Raw genomic sequence first — 20,812 nt, forward strand, 5'->3', positions numbered from 1 at the left:
AGTAGCATGTCCTAGAATTGCAATGCCTAGCATCTGTACCAATTCTTCAGTTAACTGCAAATCACCATCTCCACCTACTTCCTTTATAGGTACAGTCCCCCAAAATTACCACTCATGGGTTTTGTGGAAAACAGGCTTTTATAGATTCTTTCTGGCCATATGGCAAGCCTGAGGAAGCCCAGATATAATCAACACTCCTTCTGTCCCAACCCTCCCTAATTAAACTTGAAAGTCCTCACCAGCGGCAATGCTCTTTTGGAAAAAAGGCAGAAAACATGCAGTAATAGTTACCTCTGTAATGCTACAAACATTTTCCCTTATTCTTCCCTGTGCAAGAGACTCACTGTATCAACATCTTAAGCAAATCATAAATTGAGAACTATATTGTCCATCTCTATGGTCCTAACGGACAAATGATTGAAGTCTTTAAATCCAGGCAATGTAAGTTATTTATTTTTAATACAGACTGTTAACACACAAATGCTCTTTGCAGTGTATAGGAAAGATGCATTAAAAAAAAAAAAAAAAAAAAAAAAGAAAATAAACATTCTATCTTAGATTATATTATACTGCTTCTTAACTATGATCCAAGCTCTCCCTAAATTAACATCTGCAGAAGAACTCCTTCTAGCAGCAACCATTCACAAACATTCTAGGGGAAACCACACAATACAGAGCAAGTATTTTCCTTGCTGAGTTTATTTTCTTTCTAAATTTGCTTCACTGATGACTGGTTAAGTATAATCATAGTGTAGGAGACAAAAATCCATATTTAAGAAATCAATTCAAGTGCAGAAACAGAAATTGAGAGAATTTCCTCAAAAAAACCCTGGTTTGGAATATTACACCAATCTATAATATACCAGCTATATTATATTATACATTGTAAAAAAATTAGATGACTAAGCTTTGTGCATGAGATATCTCGATGAATTTAGGAATGTAAATCCCATTCATTCATGATCATGAAATTTACTTTCTGAGGGCTATCCACACAGTACTGTAAGATTTTAATTTTCTACAGATTAATCAGAATTAAGGCAGAGCTTAAAAAACACCATTGCATTTCCCCACTTCTTATTAATGTCTTCAGTTCTGCATAAGAACTTCTTTGGAGAACTTTGCCTTTTTCAAAAGTACTAATACACTCAGTGTTAAGGGCAAGCAAGCACCATGGTAAGCACAGGAGCCTGCTGATTAAACAGCTGTTATGCTGTTTAGCTATAACAGCAACAGCTATAAATTTGATCTAGAAAATCCAGTCAAACCCGTCACCATCTTGAACCCTTTGAGCCCCACACTGGGCACAAAAAAGAACTGTTGTGGTTTAACTCCAGCCAGCAGCTAAGCCCCAACCAGCCACTTGCTCACTCCCCTCACAGTGGAATGGAGGAGGGAATCAGAATAGTGAGAAAACTCGTGGGTTGAGAAAAAGACAATTTAATAGGGTAAAGCAAAAGCTGCACATGCAAGCAAAGCAAACCAAGGAATTAATTCACAAATTCTCATCAGCAGGCAGGTGTTCAGCCATCTCCAGGAAAGCAGGACTCCATCACACGTAACAGATACTTGGGAAGAAAAACACCTTCACTCCAAACATCCCCCCTTTCCTTCTTCCTTCCACAGCTTTATATGCTAAGCATGATGCCATATGTTATGGAATACCCCTTTGGTCAGGCAGGGTCAGCTGTCCTAGCTGTGTGCCCTCTCAACTTCCTGTGCACCCCCAGACTCCTCGCTAGTGGGGTGGGGTGAGAAGCATAAAAGGCCTTTACTCTGTGCAAGCACTGCTCAGCAATAACTGAAATATCCCTGAATGATCAACACTGTTTCCAACACAAATCAAATATATAGCCCCATATTAGCTACTGTGAAGAAAACTACCTCTATCCCAGCCAAAACCAGCACAGTATTTAACGGAAGCATCTGATTTTATATATTAGAAATAGGAAACGTGAAAAGTCACTTTTATATCTTACATTTTTTAATCTACATAATTTCATTCCTAATTGGTTCAGAAAATATTTACACTCAGAACTACCATAAAAACACACTTCCAGGAAGAAGGGAGCAAATCAGAGTAAGCTTTGATGAGCACATTCAACTAAGTGGGAGAACTGATCCCAGAATAAGAATTCTTAGCCAGCATATGTTTTAGGCAAACTGTACTGGACAATAACAGAAATTCACTCTTCAAACACTTGAAAATTTATAAAAAATTAACTTATTATTGGTATATTGGAATATTTGGTAACTCAAACCATGCATATTGCCATACTTCTTTTTACCCAAAAAAATGCTTTAGGTGGAAATAATCACGTCAATCAATTTGTGCATTACTTTTATTTAAATAACTTGGGGTTTGTTTAGGGAAACTAAGTCAGTACACATTCAAGCTTTTATTTTATAATTGTCATTAAGAGATCCACATTTCTACTCGATCTCTGGGCTTAAGCATGGTATTACACAGAATAGCTTTGTGCCCACTCCTGGCATTCACAGCCCAACACAGGCATGCAGGGTATCTAACTGTAGCCATGAGTTACTACAAGCAATTTTACCTTCAAAAACAAAACCCCAAACAAATAAAAACCCCTTTCTTTTTCTTATACATCACACAATGGCTGCTTGTCTTAAACAGCAAAAACATTTATTTACCTGACTGATAACACAGTATCTGTTTTTACAATGTTCCCTAACTTCACAGTGAGCAGGAACACATACCTATATACAAAACAGAGAATAAGAATTTTCATTATTGATTTTGCAGGTATTTGAGGCAATGCCATTGTATTTTAACTGGTGCCATTTTGATTAAATGAATGTACTTGTTAAACTAATCAACAGAGAATTTATTTTTTGCTGAGGAACTGGGTTGCACTTTGCTATTTCATTTTCAGGAGGAAACTGTGTGAATTTTGCACTTGGCACCCTTTGAAAAGTTTACATGAAGACAGCTTGTTTTCCTGCACGAAAATGTGTGCTTCAACTCCTAAGGTTTTAGGGTGGATTTTTTTCCCCTACCTTTTAAAAACAAAGCTGTCATAACACATAAAACCACACCTGACCAAAGAGACCCACCTTCTCCGTCACAATCAGCTATATGGAAAGCATATACCAAGGATAACAGATTTTGACAGCATCCGATGCTGTACCTGGCCCCTAATTATCAGTGTATTATTATTTTATACATTTTACTAACATGTCACAGGGGAAAAAAATATAATGGGAGATTGAAAGGATGCTACCTTGTGGCCAAAGTGTTGGCCACACTTCTATCAAGCTTGTTATCAACTTGTAAATATCAAGATTAGTTTATAGGAGTAGAAGACCCTCAGTTCATGTTAACTCAGTTAAATATACACCTCAGCTACTTACAGGGTAAATACTTAAATGGTCTTCCTATAAGCAATGATTTACTATTACACAGGGCCATGTGCTATCTTAGTGACCACATTTTCTGTGATATTAAAAGCATTCATAGTTAGCTATGGGTACCTGCCAGTTGTACCATAAATGACAGATGGATTCTATTTGCCTAATCTTTTTCCCTTGGCTACCTGAAAAGCAAACCCTTATCAAGTAAGGCAAGAAAAACACAATCTATATCATACAAGCTGTTTATAAAGTAATGAAATGCTTACAAATGGCACTGCATAAGTACAAGTCTTCCTTATTTTTATAACAGTAGTGCATGCATGTACTCAAGTATACATTATTAATAAGGTGGAACAATTAATCATTTGAAGCAGCACGTGTTAAGACTAAAAGAAACATTTCTGCCATGAATCTGTTATGAAGACAAGTCCTTTAGAGGCCTTCTAGTCCTCTACTTGCTTTGACCTGCAGGCAGCTGAAAACCCCCAGTGTTTTAGGGGAGATTCTACCTGCTAATTACCTCCACCCTCAAAGCATTTTAACTTACTACCCTTTTCCACAGGAAGTCTGACCTATTTGACTTCACACTACTCCTAATCTTGAGTTTTGTACTTATCTACACTGAATAGTATCACACTAACTGTAGCATATGACTTCAGGAAAGTAAGATTATGTTCTATTATAAGCACTTTGACACGCGGTACTGCAGCACATCAGATAAAATATTTCTATACAGGCACTCACCCCTTCTGCAACTTAAAGGTATCTTTGTATATACAGGTAAAATTATCAAGTTGAATTACCCCTCATAATTTATTTCATAAAATAGTATATCTTCTCTACCCAGACTACCTAGGTGTATATTTAAGAAGTCTGCTCTTTTTCTGATTTACAGAAACATGTCATATGGATATCGATTCGAGTTTTCAATGCTTAAGCAAGTCCCTTACTATTTCAGTTGTTTGCAATTTGTCACTATTCCTCTTGATCAATTCTCTTGTGAGTCAGCTCACACAAAGCAACTGACAGTAGCACAAGGCAGCAATAAAGTCCACTTCTTGCAAGTGGAAGCTTTCTACAGCCAAAAGCTAAACCACACTTAAGTGTCTAAGTGGACAAAACTTCCATGAAGGTTTATTCTGTGCAAAGCTAAACTTTGAAATTGTGTTCATTTTGCTACCTTAAACTAAATGCTCTGTCCTCACTACAGAGCTGTAGATTATTTTTCAATATCCAAAAGTGTAAAAAAAAATTAAAAATCTTTTAATATTCAGTTCTTTCCTAAAGCATGTGGAATGTGAGAATTCGTGACAACATAGAGTGTTTTGTGAATAAATAACATGGTGAAAAAAACATTATAATGTCTCAGATATAAACAAAATAATTATTTTGCATATAGTGATCTGCAAAGGTTTTGTAAAGTTCTGCCTAAAGCAGGAACAACAGGCAGCTTTCATCATTGAACATCATCATCACCTTGAACGTCTCTCCCACACACTCTAAAAACCTACACAGGATTTCATTCTTTTCTTCCTTTCTACCAGCTTCCCTACTAAAGTGATAGGTTTCACTGAAAGGAAGATTTTTCTGAGGGTTTGCAGAAATAACAGGTCTATTTGCTGCTGTTCTTGCACTACACACCTCAAAATGTGATCACAATTGTGCAAAATATATTAAGTTAAGGAAATAACTTTCTGCTCTCTTTACATCTCTGTGCTCAGGGAAGGAAATACAGACATCAAGGAAGGACTTGCTCTCTTAACTTCCTGTGTGACAGCTAGCAGGGGGGCAAGGGAATTTCTTTTACTCCTTCCTTTACTTTTGCATGGGCTCAAAGCACAAGCCCATGGCCTGTTAAAGGATCCACATTTACAGTCCACTTAAAGCCCTGTCAAAATGTAGCACTTGTTAAAAAGAAAGCACTTTCCAGATGGGTTCTAAAACTAATAAAATATGCTCAATGTTCACTGCTGTCTAGCAATGTTTCTGTGTTTGGTCTATTATAAGCTTTTAGGCCATAGCCTTCTCTACCTCCCTGAAAGCCCAGCAGCTCTAATTGCCCTAAGTCTAACATTTTCAGCCATCAGCTACGAATGTTTGCAGATAATTCTTTTTGGTTGAATTCCATCATCCAGTCTCTAAAGTGAGCTTTCACATTATCAAGAATGCATTTACAGAGTGTATTTCAAACATAACAAAGTTTTTTTTTCTTAAGAAAGAAGTTTTCAAGCATCATTTCAAAGTGGTAATTGTATTTACTTCATTTATATTTATAAAGCCACATATTGTACCCTACAAAGGTATGTCCTGTTTAAATAATAGTTATTAAACTTCTATAATTACCCTTAAGAAACTTAAACAATCCAAGATGTGGTATTGCCTTTAGGCAAATGAGCAAACATGTCAAGCATAATATTTTAAATAGGATTTGGAATAGCACTGCATACCTGTTGAACACTGATAAGTAATGATGCCAGAATTACTGACTCCAAACACTTCTCTCTATGGAAAGCCTCACTAATCTGTTTCTCTTCGTATTTCAATATGAATAAAATAGTCCACTCCCAAAACACATGGGTTCAGGCCCACCTCTGTTCTACTTAGCCTCTAGATTTAGTTCTAATTTTCAGAGATTGGTACTTTCAATTAGTCCATGACAAGCAGATTGCTAAGGTATTTCCTCATTGTCAGACTTCTTGGCTGTTGATGCTTATACTGGAAAGGCCCAGAGACGATATATAAGATTTATATAAATAAATGTTGAAATATGAAATAAAAGAAGCCTCTTGGAATACTGCCTCTGGCCCGGTTTCAGTACCACTTTTGTGGGAAATCTGTATTTTAAAACTACTTCAATTAAGCTTAGCTTTTAAACTAAAAAAGTTGAACACAAACAAAGCTAGTTCAGTGAAAGAGCTTTCTGAAGACATGCGGTGCCTTGTTATTTTAGAGTTCATCCAAGTCTCATTCAATTCCTATGTAAATAAAAGGCAAAAGTTCTTTTATATTTTTCATTTTGCAGACAGCAGCACCATTTGTCTTATTTTTGCAGAGTAATTTTTATTAATTTACTTTGAAGCTTTTCACATTAACCGTCAAGTGTAGAATCAGTTTAAATTGTATTTTGATAACATTTTCATTTAGTCTTTGAGTCTTTTTATAAATACTAGTAAATACGTTATTTATTCATGGAGCACTAGCAAAGAACTTCAGATCTGTATTCTTTTACTAAAAGGCAGACAAAGCAGAACAAAAAAATAAAGAAGTGAACTGAGATGCCTTAAACTTCAGGTAATATAATCGGAAATACACCAGAGTCACTGGCATTCACAGATAGAGAAAAATAAAAGTAACTGAGCTGGAATTCTCTTTCTAATTCCAATTTGAAAAAGAACTCTCCCATTGTTTTTACAATTGCCTTTTATCATGCCCATCTTCCTGCACCAAACAGGTTGCATTTATTCTTCCTATTTTCAGGAAGGAAAACCAAACAAAGTATGCAATTTTCTAAAACAAAAGCTACAGAAGATATTTCAGCATTCATGAAAAAAAAATACTAAAATTACAGCTCTGAAGAAAAAGTCTGGTAATGCCCAGAGCCTGTATAACAAAGATGAGGAAACACATATATCATGTAGTCAAAACTATTCTACAGAGCCCAGAAATAAACAAAATGTTAAGAATAACCCCAGTGTTCAGGATCCTCCTTGGGGCTTTTAAAGAAAACAAGCAAGCAAACAGACCGTGTTTCCCCCTGGCACCCTCACCCCAACCACACATTCTTTATTTCAGATCTTTGAATATTCATTTTGTAACATCAATGGATTTCTTAGCCTAAGTTCTCTTGCAACCTGTTTATTTCATAAGACTTTCATAAATTATCCTGTTACCACTATCTGGACTTTGTAAAGATCATTTCACCTAGGAAAGAGCCTGACTCTCCAGATACCTGTTTTAAATACCATACTCTATGCTTTTAAACAATAAAGCAAGACAAAACCAAAACACATCCAAATAGAACATTTGGTCATCCTATACTACAAGAGTACCCTAAACGCTGTTTTCTTTAGTGGGATGACAAATATTAAATAATCCATTCTTGAACATCACTGTGGTTCTAAGGTAAAAAGACCACTACTTAGGAGGTGAGAAAACTGATGCACTCACACTAGCATTTCTCAAGATATGCCACACTGTTTTTGAAGGCAGATTAGTACATGATCTAAATAGGCCTTGTCTTCACTGTATGTTTTGTTCCAGATGCAGAAAATCTTGATATGTGGACTTTCACTCCACAAAGTGAATGGAGAATGGAAAAGAAAATATTTGAAAGATGCATGTCATCTACCTAAAACCTGCAGGCCGCAAATTACTCAACGCAACACCATAAAGAAGCTCAACTAGTTTATTAATACAGGGAAAATATAAAGATAACAGTAGCAGGCCAGCCTACGTCGGAAGAAGTGGCCAGCTATATCTAGAAAAATCTCTCTAGAAAAATCTCTTTTCCTGGGATTTCTAAAGCGTTAGGCTCACCTAACACAGCGCCTGACAATGGACAAGCCTGACCTGAAATTACTGAAAACAAACAAAAAAAAAGACACAAGAAGAATGGCATAGCATGGTACAGTAAACCAACAGTATAAAAGGAAACAAATGAAAAGGGAAGAAGAGTAGCAAGGGAAGAAGAGGAGAAGGGAAGAAAGGAAGAGAAGGGAAGAGTAACAAGGTCAAGAGTGCAATAGCTATTACGTTGACTTGTAAATGAAAAGAAAAGCAAAAGTATGGAAGATACTGTTGATTTAAGGAGGAGTAAGAAAAATACTCTTGTGACAAGAATAATGGGGATGTTGACAGATATTATCCAGATACTATACCTTACTTTGAATGCAAATAAAACATTAAATGACAACACGTTATTGCTGAGCAGGTTTCTGAAATGAATGTACTACAAGATTAAAATGGCTAACAGATTTCTATTTACACTCAGCAATATTATATATGCTGTTTTTTACTTTCAGATGATCTGCAATGCTCCATACACAGAGGATTACATTTTTGACCCAAGGAACTCCTTAGGTACACGAATCTTCCTCCATTCTTAACAATTACTCTGTCTTTGCATAAGACTAGTAAGAAGACAGATTAGCAGGATTCTACTCTGAAATGATAACTAGAAGACTATTGTAGACTCCTGCATAAAAGTATGCTTATCAGGCAAAACAGTTTCATAAAGAAAACCAGTCAGAAATCGGGGAGAATATAAAAAAACCTTTCTATTTGGGAGCAATTTAAAAAGCTAACTCCATAAACTACTGCCGTTAGGAAATATATAGAAAATTTTGGAAACACTTCTTGTTTTACAAAACGTTGTGTAATAAAAGAACCACTGTTCCTTGCCACAGTGTTCTAAACATTAATAAACAATCATAACACTGTGAAATAATGGAATAGAAACTATTGTACAAATTAGGGAATTGTTTAGATCAATTCTTACTGTAAAATATTACATTTGGTAATAAACTGAAATAAACCTGCCGCTAATATACACAATAAATAGAAAATACAGTAGACCAACAGACCACAGTTAATGTGATAGAACTGCTGTGCTTACAGGTTGTTAACATACTTTGCATATGAGTTTATTGGAGTTAAAATGAAAAATGTCACTTCATCCTAAATCTGTCAATACCTGAATAAAAGCTATTAGAGACCCACTAAAGCAACCAGGACTCTGATAAAGCTGTAAGATTGCTAAAACACCTGGAGAAACACGTAAGTAGATGAATGTGTTAAAAGAAAAAAAAGGGGGGGGAGAGGAGAGGCACTTGGCTATAGTTACAGTATTAGTTATGAAGTTTGACAAGTTTAAATGACAATTTTCAGTAAGAAAAATTAAGAAAAACAAACCCATAAATAAACCATTTGTATAGTCAATACTACCTCTGGAACAAAGTAATACTGCAGTTTCTTCAACAGTATTGTTACCTTTTTCTACCCTTTCTCGGAAAGTAGTAAGCTTCATTTTAAAAACACAGTCACGGGAGACGTGAAAGTCACATTACACCTCAATAAAATATCTTATATTTACTGTATAACAGATGTGGCTGTTAATGATTTTCAAGTCACAAGAGCCTTCTCCTGCCACACAGATCACATACTAATCCTTTTAATCTTTTATAAAGTACTTCTGCAGTCACTGTAGTTACCATGATACTTATAAAGCCTAAGAAAGTCTGTTGTCAGAACACATTAGGCATCCTATTGTTCAGAAGCAAGTTTAGCTCTTGGGCTTTTTTTTCCATCTTAGTATGGCAAATGCTTTAAACAAATAAATCATAAAATACCTTCACTAAAGTTTCCATTTTTAATAACCTAAGTATGCATTTAAACTCATGAAAATGCAGGACATGAACCACCTGGTTTTAAACTATAACCTAAATAGTTAAGATTTTACAAATGGAGAAGTAACAGTTCTGAAGATGACTTATTAAAGAGCTAATACAAAAAAAGTGAGGAACACACCTAAAAACCCCAGATTGTTTCACACTAAGAATACTCAGGTTTGTCAAATATGTTCCATTAGCATATATACATAAATAGCTACTCATACTTGATAAAAAAATAACTGGCATTAAAGCCTTGCATTACAGAACTAGTAGAACACCCATACTTCCCACCAAGGCACTAGTGTTTCATTATAATTAAATTTACACAATAAGAAACATGAAGAAACAAAAACAAATGCTACCTCTAAACCACAGGTTTCTCATCTGAAATCAAGCACTTAGTAAAGAAGCAGAAATTACATCTGTGACACCCTTTACATTTGCAAAACTTAAGAACCTACTAACTGCTGCTTAGTTCACTCACTATTAGTTTATACACCTGGATTTCCACTCAGCTGTGTAGATTTATGTTAAGCATTACTTAATCTGACAGCCAATGTTCTTTGCAGCTGTGCTTGATAGGAAGACTATGGTGGAAGCATAATTTATTGCATGTTTTTGGGCTTTGAAGCTTTTAAAGGCTACAAAATTGGGTCAATTTTGTGAAGTATTGTAGAAATTGTAGAAATCAAGGCAGTTGGGGTTTTATTACAAATTCAAGCATTGTACTTAGTATTTGTTTCTATATTTCTAAGAGCAGTTCTATATTACATGTAAGTAATGTTTCTAGGTGGTGCTTTGGGGTACCTGTTGCAGAGAAATTCAAACAACACTTAAGAAAAGGGTTATAACGAGAGCAAACAAATTCCTTAAGGCAAAGAAACCCTGTTCTTATTCTGTAGTATGTGGAAAGTGCTTTGCCTTTTTTTTTTTTTTTGTCAATTTGTTACAGAAGAAAGAGACTACTTTGCAGAAAACACTTCAATACCTGTTGTGCTACAGAATCTGGGTGAACATGCGTGAATACTTTTATCACAGCTCACAGCTCAGGGTAGGTCTTGGAAAATACTACAATTACAGCTGACAGCTCAGGGCAGACCTCAGAAGTAATTAAATATTCAAATTGTGAGGCAAATGCTGAAGAGCTCTAGGTCACTCACAGCTGGGATTTGCTTAAGCTCAGTGTTGAGTATTTTAAGTACTGCACTGCTGATGCACTTTGAGGAGAGCTACTGATCAAGACAATAGTTTTGAGAGCAATATAGAAAATTTGTTTCAGCTTATATTTTATATGCTTCAGACCTTCTTTAGAAAACAGGTATCCTAGAACTTCTCAAACTACCTAATACTTTGCTAAGTCTTAAGCTGGCATCTGGGTTGTTTAGTCTGACCAGTGACTAAACCTTCATTGTTATGTATGTGATTTTTTGCTAGTAGTGATACTGGGAAATAAAGGGTTAACACTGTGCCTGCTTGCTTAAGCAGTTGCTGTGCTTGGTGAAGCAGAACCGTAGGAGTCAAAGTAGCTAGAACAGTGAAGCAGAATTGTAAGAGTTACAGCTGCTAGGCAGAATTATAGTAGATAAGATTCATAACTTAACATTTAAGACATTCTTGTTTAAATAGTATCTTTAGCAAAGAAAAGGAACAAAAGATAGCCAGAGTAACAAAATTTGCAAACTTGACAAGTTTCTGCTTTAAGATACGCAAAACCAGCTTGTACCAAACCTGAGGTTTGGATAGGAGCTGAAACCCTATTGAGTCTGTGTGAAAACAAGAGATTACTCGCAGTGATGAAGAGGAACTACAGGCCTTCATCCTCACGACCCCCTAACGACCACCACCAGGAGGCACTGCGCAGGCGCACCAATGGGACGAATGTCAGAAAACTAATTATAATACTAGACAGGAATAGGTTTTGCGTTTGTATTAGGCGTGAAGCAATCTCATGTTTAGGTAATCATTATATGTAATATAAACAAACTGAGTGGCAAAGGCAAGGTGAGCATGCTTTTGGAGGAGCAATCCCCATGCGCCTCAGCGCTGAATAAAAGCATACCTACTTCACAACTCTAACAAGTTGTGGAGTCTATCCGCGTATCAGTAGAACTAGTAAGTTAGGCATTGAATTTTGATGAAATATAGTGATTCTTGAAATGTAACTGTTTTCTTTTGGGATTCAATCCTAAGATTGTAGTTACAAGTTCTTCTGTCATAGTTTAGTTATTTTCCTCCTGCAGAACAAAGCTACTTTATTCAAGTTTTGTCACTCAAACCAGAATACCAGTTTTATTTTCTATATGATGCAGCTATGAACATCCAAGGAACTTAAGAGGCCTTCCCTGTCACATAGCCTTCAAATAAACACCTTGTCCTTACCCTACATCTGATGATTTCTTTGTTTATAATAAGATTCTGAAACCTTGTTATCCTTAGCCTTACAAGAAGGGCAACAGGTTAAGGCTGGCTTCTAGCCTGACTTTGGATTTGTTGAGGACTTTGAAAAGTTTAGGTCCAAAAAAGCAATGAAAAGGGAAAAAAGCCAGTTATAAAGATTATTGGGATCCATAATAAAATGTGATGAATACAAAACCACCAAGCTAAAAGGTCAGAAATACCCAAGTAGTTTCTCTGGAAGACCTTTTGCTCTGCTGTAGATCTCTAAATTTCAGCTGTGCTCATTACTAGGCCGGACAACTTCTTGAGTGCTGGGAAAAATAACAATCTATTCAGTGCTTTTCTTGTCACCATTAAACTATTGTTATTTCATCATGACTTTAAGAACTACAGCTTCTGCTTATTTTATTCCCAGCTGAGACAAAAAATAAAAATCACAATCATTCTCTACTTTTATCACACTTAACATACAGAGTTCCAAAAACATTATTTGCAGCGGCTATGTTATTGGAACTGGCTTTTCTGGGAAAAATCAGAACAACTGAAGCCTGAATTTATTGCTTAGTGTAATAAACACAGAGTTTATTGCTGTGTGTGAATGTAGAGACTGTGGTAATCCTGGCTCATGACCCTCTCTGCATCTCCTGTTCAGCAAGCTTTGCACATGCCAAGTGGCTTCTCTTACTCCTCATAGACTAGGTAACTGTTCTGCTTGTTCTATAGCCCTTCTTTTGGCAGCAACATTTATACCCATTTCATAGAATCATAGAATCATAGAATAATTAGGGTTAGAAAGGACCTTAAGATCATCCAGTTCCAACCCCCCTGCCATGGGCAAGGACACCTCACGCTAAACCAAGGCTTCATCCAACCTGGACTTGAATACCATCAGGGACGGAGCATTCACAACTTCCTTGGGCAACCCATTCCAGTGTCTCACCACCCTCACAGTAAAGAACTTCCTCCTTATATCCAGTCCAAACTTTCCCTGTTTAAGTTTTAACCCATTACCCCTTGTCCTGTCACTACAGTCCCTAATGAAGAGTCCCTTCCCAGCATCCTTATAGGCACTCTTCAGATACCGGAAGGCTGCTATGAGGTCTCCACGCAGCCTTCTCTTCTCCAGGCTGAACAGCCCCAACTTTCTCAGCCTGTCTTCATATGGGAGGTGCTCCAGTCCCCTGATCATCCTTGTGGCCCTCCTCTGGACTTGTTCCAACAGTTCCATGTCCTTTTTATGTTGAGGACACCAGAACTGCACACAATGCTTCAGGTGAGGTCTCACGAGAGCAGAGTAGAGGGGCAGGATCACCTCCTTCGACCTGCTGGTCACGCTCCTTTTGTTGCAGCCCAGGATATGGTTGGCTTTCTGGGCTGCAAGCACATACTGCCAGCTCATGTTCAGTTTCTCATCGACCAACATCCCCAAGTCCTTCTCCACAGGGCTTCTCTGAATCTCTTCTCTGTCCTACCTGTAGCTGTGCCTGGGATTGCTCTGACCCAGGTGCAGGACCTTGCACTTGTCATGGTTAAACTTCATAAGGCTGGCATCAGCTCACCTCACAAGCATCACATCCCTCTGGATGGCATCCCCTCCCTCCAGCATACCAACCAAACCACACAGCTTGGTGTCAACAGCAAACTTGCTGAGGGCGCGCTCAATCCCACTGTCCATGTCACCAACAAGGATGACATATGTATTCAGCAGTTTTCACAAGATGTTTAATATATTTTACATCTTTTTCTTCTGACCACTTTCTTCAAAACCAGTATTTTTTGATATTTAAATCTTTTCAGTTCATATGCTAATCTCCATCGATTTTTCCAGAGATATTACAAATCCGAAATTCTGTCTAATGAAGCAGTTGTCGAAGTACTGTGCTCTAGAAAACTAGATTTTTTTATTACCAAAATACAAGAGAATGGTCAATGGTATTGTATCATTGGTGTTTTGCCTTTTTTTTTTTTCCCCTATCCATACAAATTTACAGAAACGTTCCTGAAAGTGGAACAAACAGCAAACATTCTTCACTAGCTCTGAAACACCTCATCAGTTTTAAATAGGCTTGTCTTTCCTACTGCAGCATATTGGCTATTTACTGGATACTCAGGATATACCACAAAAATCCCTTTCAGCTCCAGAAAGAGGAGTAATGATATTCCCAGGTGATAACAGCTAACTGTTTTAAAGTTTCTAGGAATGTTATTATAATTTAGAATCCAGTAATCCCCTACTAATTTTTCTGCATGCTTTCCTAACTTCTAAAGGAAGGAACCCCCTTCTTTCCCCAGGATTCGAGACAGGACTTTGGCGTCTTACCCAAACAGCAGCCAAGTATTTGCCATGTCCTTACACGCTTATCCCAGTCACTTAACCGCCTTCGTTCTATGGGCCCCGCAACAACGCAATAGGCGAAGTGCTCTATACTTCCCCCTTGCGCAGCTCCGCGCCCAGAAGATATCCAGCCTGCGAGAACCCTGCCCGTGCTGTGTGCGAGTGACCTCTTCAGACAAGTCAGCGTCATTACAGAAAGGTCACGGCGCAGAATTGTATTGACAAAATGAGTAGTTTTTGAGCTACAACTGTGCCTCTCTTTGATATCCATAATGAAATGGAGACTAAAGTGGAAATGTATTTTTAGGAAACGTCAGAAAAGTGATTTTTACCAGTAACTAACTTTAAGTATATTCACAAATCTCCTGCTGCCAGATAATTATTAATAATTACTAACTAAAACCAATTCAAAGGTGGACCATAAAAGTACATTAAATCATTTTTACTCCCCAGAATACCTTTTGTAACTCAGTAGGTCTGAAATATATGTTAAAAGCATAATAGCCTGATGGTAGTTGCACTGGGTTTGTGTAGTAAGGTTTTGGACAGGCTACAGGCACGGCTTCTGTGAGAAGCTGTTTAGAAGCTTCACCATGTCCAATAGAGCCAAGATGAACCAGCCGATGGCCAAGGCTGAGCCCATCAACAATGGTGGCAGTGCCTCTGGGATAACAGTTTTAAGAAGGGGGAAAAGTTACTGGGCATGAGCAATTGCAGCAGGAGAGAGGAGTGAGAATATGTGAGAGAAACACCTGCTGACACCAAGGTCCATGAAGGAGGGGGAGAAGGAAGGAGGCACTCCATGCATCAGCACAGCAGTTCACCTGCAGCCTGTGGTGAAGACTATGGTGAGGAAGGCTGTCCCTCTGCAGCTCAAGGAGGTCCACGGTGGAACTGATATCCACCTGCAGCCCCTGGAGGATCCTAGGCCAGAGTAGGGAAATGTGTCCCAAAGGAGGCTGTAAGCCTGAGGGAAGCCCGTGCTGGAGCAGGGTCCTGACATGACAGTGACCCCATGGGGGACCCACACCGGAACTCTCTGTTCCTGAAGGACTGCACCCCATGGAAGGGACCCATGCTGGAGCAGTTCAAGTAGCCCATGGGAAGGACCCACATTGAGGAAGTTCATGAAGGACTGTATCCTGTGGGATGAACCCAGGAGCAGGGGAAGAGCATGAGTTCTCCCCTTGAGGAGGAATGAGTGACAGAGACAACGTGATGAACTGCCCACAACCCACATTCCCCATCCCCCTGTACCACTGTGTGGGGAGGAGGCTGAGAATTCGAAGTTAAGCCTGGGAAGAAGGGAGGAGTGAGGGGAAGGTGTTTTTAAGATTTGGCTTTTATTTCTTATTACCCTACTCTGATTTGACTGGTAATGAATTAAACTAATTTCCCCAAGTTGAGTCTGTTTTGTCTGTGATGGCAAATACTAAGTGATCTCCCCATCCTTATGTCAACTCACAAGCCTTTCACTGTCCAGCTGAGGGGGAGTGACAGACCAGCTTTGGTGGCATCTGGAGTCCAGTCAGGATCAACCATAGTGGTTAAAAACATTAAAGCCAGCAGAAACAGTGTTTCATTGTAGTAAAAGGGTATTGTCTCAGACTGACTCTCAGTACCTAAATGGGCTTATTAATGACTTGATAAGTAGTATGCTGGAAAAAAAAAATCTTCCTCTCCCACTTTCTTAGCAAGAAATTTTCTTACTAAGTTTGAGGTTCAAGCTATGGAAGTGTTTTCAAAATTCACACAGTAGAAAAACTAAGCTCCTTTGAGGTAATAGGTATCATGTTGAATTCTCACTTGTAAGAAAGCCAAGTAAGTTCAGGGTTTTTTTTCTTGTAGTTGCATTAGCTGTAGATATGAATTGCAGAGCAACTCTTTCTTCCTGTGCCATCTTCTGGCATAGAGATGAGGCATGTGCTTTTGTCTAGTGACTGCAGATGGAGTTTCGGGTGACTTGGTCAGGTTAAATATCTAACCTACAGATGGGTAAAATTAAGTGACAAGGTCTTTACTATTGATTAGCAGGTTGGTTCTAGGTTTTTTTCCTCCAAGGGTCCTCTGTCAGCTGCTATTACTCTGTTTCACAACTCAAAATTACCAGTACCAGTATGTTAGTTGTCATATTACCTAACCCAACAACAACAAAAGAATTACTAGAAGTTAACAGCTTGTCTTGCCCTAGCGTCCACATCAGGCAGGCTGCAATATCTTATTGAGAGGGAAAGAAGAATCTAAGAGAAGAAACACAAGAAGGAGGATTCCCTGCCTGTCATAACTCTGTGACTTCTTCAATTCCCCTTTCCTGTTTCATGAAAGTCTGAAGAAGAACTGGAAGTCTTTTGCACCCGTAACTGTGATTTTTGTCCTTTTTTCCAAGCAGATATTAGAACAAAGAAAAACAAAAAAAAAACAAAAACAAACCCCCAACCAAACTACTATTAATGACATGACTTGGCTGTCATATTGCTTGATGGGCATTACAAATTTAAGCATTACAATTCTATTTTTGGGGTAAGCTTCCTGGCCTTCTGGCAATGCTCATAATATAAGTCCTCTCTTTAGCATAGATTTACAGCTTGTCCTAGTTTGTAAGATCAGCTGGCTTCCATTGTAGCACAATCTAAACTTGAGTACATAACCAACGTAGTCAGTGTGTTAAGGTACAACTTCTTCCACTTTATATATAAAAAAAACTGAACACGCTTGATGTCTCTATAAATGATTGTTTGACCCCATAAAAATTTCAGTTTCTCAATATTCAGCTTGTCTGGGATACATTTTACTGGACACTCAGATAAGGATAAAGGCAATATTGTTGTCTTCAACAGCCACCAACAAGACCCTCTGGAGCTACTTCCTACAATGTAATTTTTCACTGTAATGATTTTTCAATGTAAATTTTCATGCATATATAAGCACATACAGCCATAACCTGACTTTTCAAAGCTGTAGTTTTTCAATCTTGTTGACTTCATAGCAGGAGATAAGAAGAAATCTAAGGCACAACAGATGTTACAGGAAAGTGATTTATATGTTCCTTTAAGGAAATGTGAACTTTTAAAGAATTATGTTGTCTTCAGATGTAACTAAACTTATAGGAAGTTCTCAGAGTGGAACTATGAATTCCCTCCCGTCCAAATAGGACTTTTTGGACAAAATTTTCCTTTGAGAATATCAAATATGCTTAGTTGACTTTAAACCAAAGTAGGTTGTGAGGAAATATATAAGCTAGAGGTACAGTCTACCTCTGTGTGTGATAAGCAAGTGTATCAGCACTGTCTCAGACCTGTGAAGTGGCAAAACAGTGTGCAGTGCTGGATGACTTTAATTTCTATTGGTTTTAGAAGGAAAGGAAAACAGTGGAAAGAATTATGAATTAGTAATAATAAAAAACCCAAAACACCTAAACCAAACTTATGCAGCAGTTACTTTCATGTTTTGTCATCGAACAAAAGCAAATACAAATAAACATCTCTGTAAATATTTGAAAGAAATTTTGATATGGGTTCTTAATGTCTTCTAGAAATGTCTTACACAAGAGGATATTTGGCTAGGCTTAGAAAAAATCAGGTTATCTCATAGTATAGACTCCAAATCCCATTGGTATGGTGCTTGGAGACACTCTAATTGACAGAAAACCAGTATCAATTGCCTGATATATGCTCTTCAGGGGCAAATTGCGAGCCTTTTACCTAGATTAATGAGGTTACCAGTCACACAAAATCTTATCAGAGCAAATTCCATTCCTAATTTTGCAATATGGCTCTTGAATCAAGGACTTCATTTCCAAGCAGAAAACAATGAGACACTCGAGAGAACTAACGAGATCAGAATCCCCATGCACTAACACTGCATGATCCGCTGTTCTTACATGACTACCTTTAAGCAAGTCCACTATGATACCGGTCCTTAGTTTATGTTCTACAATCAGAAGATGATGATATCCGGTGACTTAGTTAAAAAGCATAAAAGGCATGCACATACCTGACATCAGGGACTGGATTGCCAGCAACTCTGCACTCCAGCAATACTTTGTTTCCTTCAGCAATTTCCTGGCTCCGGAGCTTCTGAGTGAATTGAGGTGGTGAAAATTGATTCTCTGCAGTGTTGATGAAGGGGTAGCAAAGGACTGTTTCACTCTGAGTGATGCTCTCCCTTTCAGAAAAGTGTTCTCCATTAAGATGAACTTCAGGTAATTTTGCCTCAGGCTCAGCCTCTTGATATGTCTTGTCAAACTCCTGGTTCATGGAGGTACTTTCAGCTAGTTGCCTCTTTTTAGGAGACAGGTATCCACTATCTGGAGAAGAAGAGTCCCCATCAGGACTTCGGCCTCTTGTCTCTGATGCCTGTCTAAATATAGGTGACAGTTCCTCTATAAATGTGGCAGCTTTGTCACACAGCTTGCTCCTGAAAGGAACTTCTCTCTGGGCTGATGAGTCAGACTTAGGGCTTGTCTTAGGTACACCTGGACCATTATCCTTTTTTGAATGTTTCAGGCTTTTAATGAAGCTGGGACTAGCATTTAGCAAAGGTGAGGTGCTTGCTTGCTTCCTGGAAACTGTGATAAAACTACCTGCTGTTTGAGGTGTGCTGGGTTGCTCTTTCTGATTGCTTGGGAGAATATGACTTGCAGCACATGAATTCAGACTGCCTGCTTGAGGCCTCTGTAAAGCATCTTGCTCATGCAGTTTGGTAGCTCTGAAAGAAGCAGTTTCTGAAGTGCTAGAAAGAGAGGTGTTGAAATAATGATTAAAGTCTGGTGCTGCATTCTGATCCTCCTTCATGGAATTGGCAATAGCTTCCTGAGCTATGTCAAGGCTCTTACACATCTCTTCCTGGGTAAGGAAGGCAGAAAGTTCATTTGAAAAGTCCCCATTCTGTATGTCTGACAGGGAATCAGAGAAAAAGTCATGGTAAGATGAAGCTTCTGACATATTTTCAGGATATCCCTTGTTGATGCCTCTCTCTGCACAGTAAGCCTCCTTCAGCATTAAAGAAAGAGGTAATGCCTGCCCACAGCTTCTGTCTTGCATGCTGGAAGACACAAATGCAACTCCTTAATGAAAAAACTTCTCAGTGAAAAACCTCGGTTATATCCTCGTTCCCATAAGCTAGACACAAAACTGGGAGAAGAGCAGAACACAACAGTGCATGAAATAGTTACTGTAAACCTTGGTTTCTATTAGAATGGGCCAGGGCTGCAAATTGTCTAGGTGGAAATGAGAGCGCTCAAGATCATATTTCTCATGCTTCTTCCTTCAGAACTATGAAGCCATCCTTCATATATTGCTGAGCACAAACTCAGTTCCACTGGAGCAATTTGAGTGATCTGTTATTTCACATCTGATGTATTATTTCACATCAATGCTATTACACTTAATTTTTTTCTGGTTTTAGGCTTATGATGATCTGGGGAATATAATTACTTTTCTCTTTGCTATAACACTGCCTTACAGGTGCTAAACCAGCAAATTCTGAGAGGGAAAAATATTGTAGTAGTTGAAAGCATTACGAGAATCTACACACAGATGTTTGGATTAAAATCTCCCAAGTTATCATTTCTGTTTAATGTTGGCAAGTGTTTAATATTATTTTACTTCTTGTGCTATTGTTTTTAAATTGTTACCTTTCAATACAATTTAGTAGCATTTTCCTTAACACTGGTAAGTGGAATCTCAAACTATCACATGCTAAAAATAAATCACTAAAGAAATAGATTTCACAACCTATGTACCACCCTGCACCATATAAGTGTATAATATATATTCTGTACCAGTTTCACAAAGTACAGAAGCAACTATACATCTCCAGTTTTTCCACATGATTTCAGAATGAGGACGCATGTTCTCTGTCTCTGTAAAGGCAGAAAAAGCAGGAAACACGACATCAGGGAAACCAGTCTTTTCCCAAGGGAAGGATCTGCCTGAAACTCTCTCTTTTAAATTTATTTGTCCTGCTGGTCACTAGATTGTAGGTGATCTATCTTAAAACTAATTGCTGCTTCTTGCAAAGCATTTAATTAAGTTGAACATCAGTGGTTTTAATTAACCCTGAAAATTTTCCTTTTTATCATAGTTTCTATGAGATTCATTTGGTTAATCTGTACAAGATTTTAAAAAATACTATATATTCTCTCAACGGTCCAAAGTATTTCCTCACTGATCGATAAGCGGCTTGACAGTTATGAGATGTACTTGGATGTATTTTACATCAGCTCATGCAAGCTCCAATTACCTTTAGTCACTTCACCGGGGCTTACCCAGCATGTAGTCTTTAACTGACTGATAGATTCTTGGAATTCTTG

General features: G+C 38.0%; 1 protein-coding gene across 1 annotated transcript in view; it reads right to left on the reverse strand.

Annotated features, from left to right (window-relative positions):
- PALLD (palladin, cytoskeletal associated protein) overlaps positions 1-20,812 on the reverse strand; it is a 194,792-nt gene that overhangs the window by 172,124 nt on the left and 1,856 nt on the right. The window contains exon 2 of the mRNA XM_061475141.1: positions 18,493-19,542. Coding sequence (XP_061331125.1) covers positions 18,493-19,541 — 1,049 coding nt within the window. The 5' untranslated portion in view covers position 19,542. The remainder of the gene's footprint in view (positions 1-18,492; positions 19,543-20,812) is intronic.

The sequence above is a fragment of the Pezoporus flaviventris genome, unplaced genomic scaffold (genome assembly GCF_033815535.1).
Source record: "Pezoporus flaviventris isolate CSIRO_AGI_PZ_B2104156 unplaced genomic scaffold, CSIRO_AGI_Pfla_v1 ptg000002l, whole genome shotgun sequence".
NCBI classification, from domain to species: domain Eukaryota; kingdom Metazoa; phylum Chordata; class Aves; order Psittaciformes; family Psittacidae; genus Pezoporus; species Pezoporus flaviventris.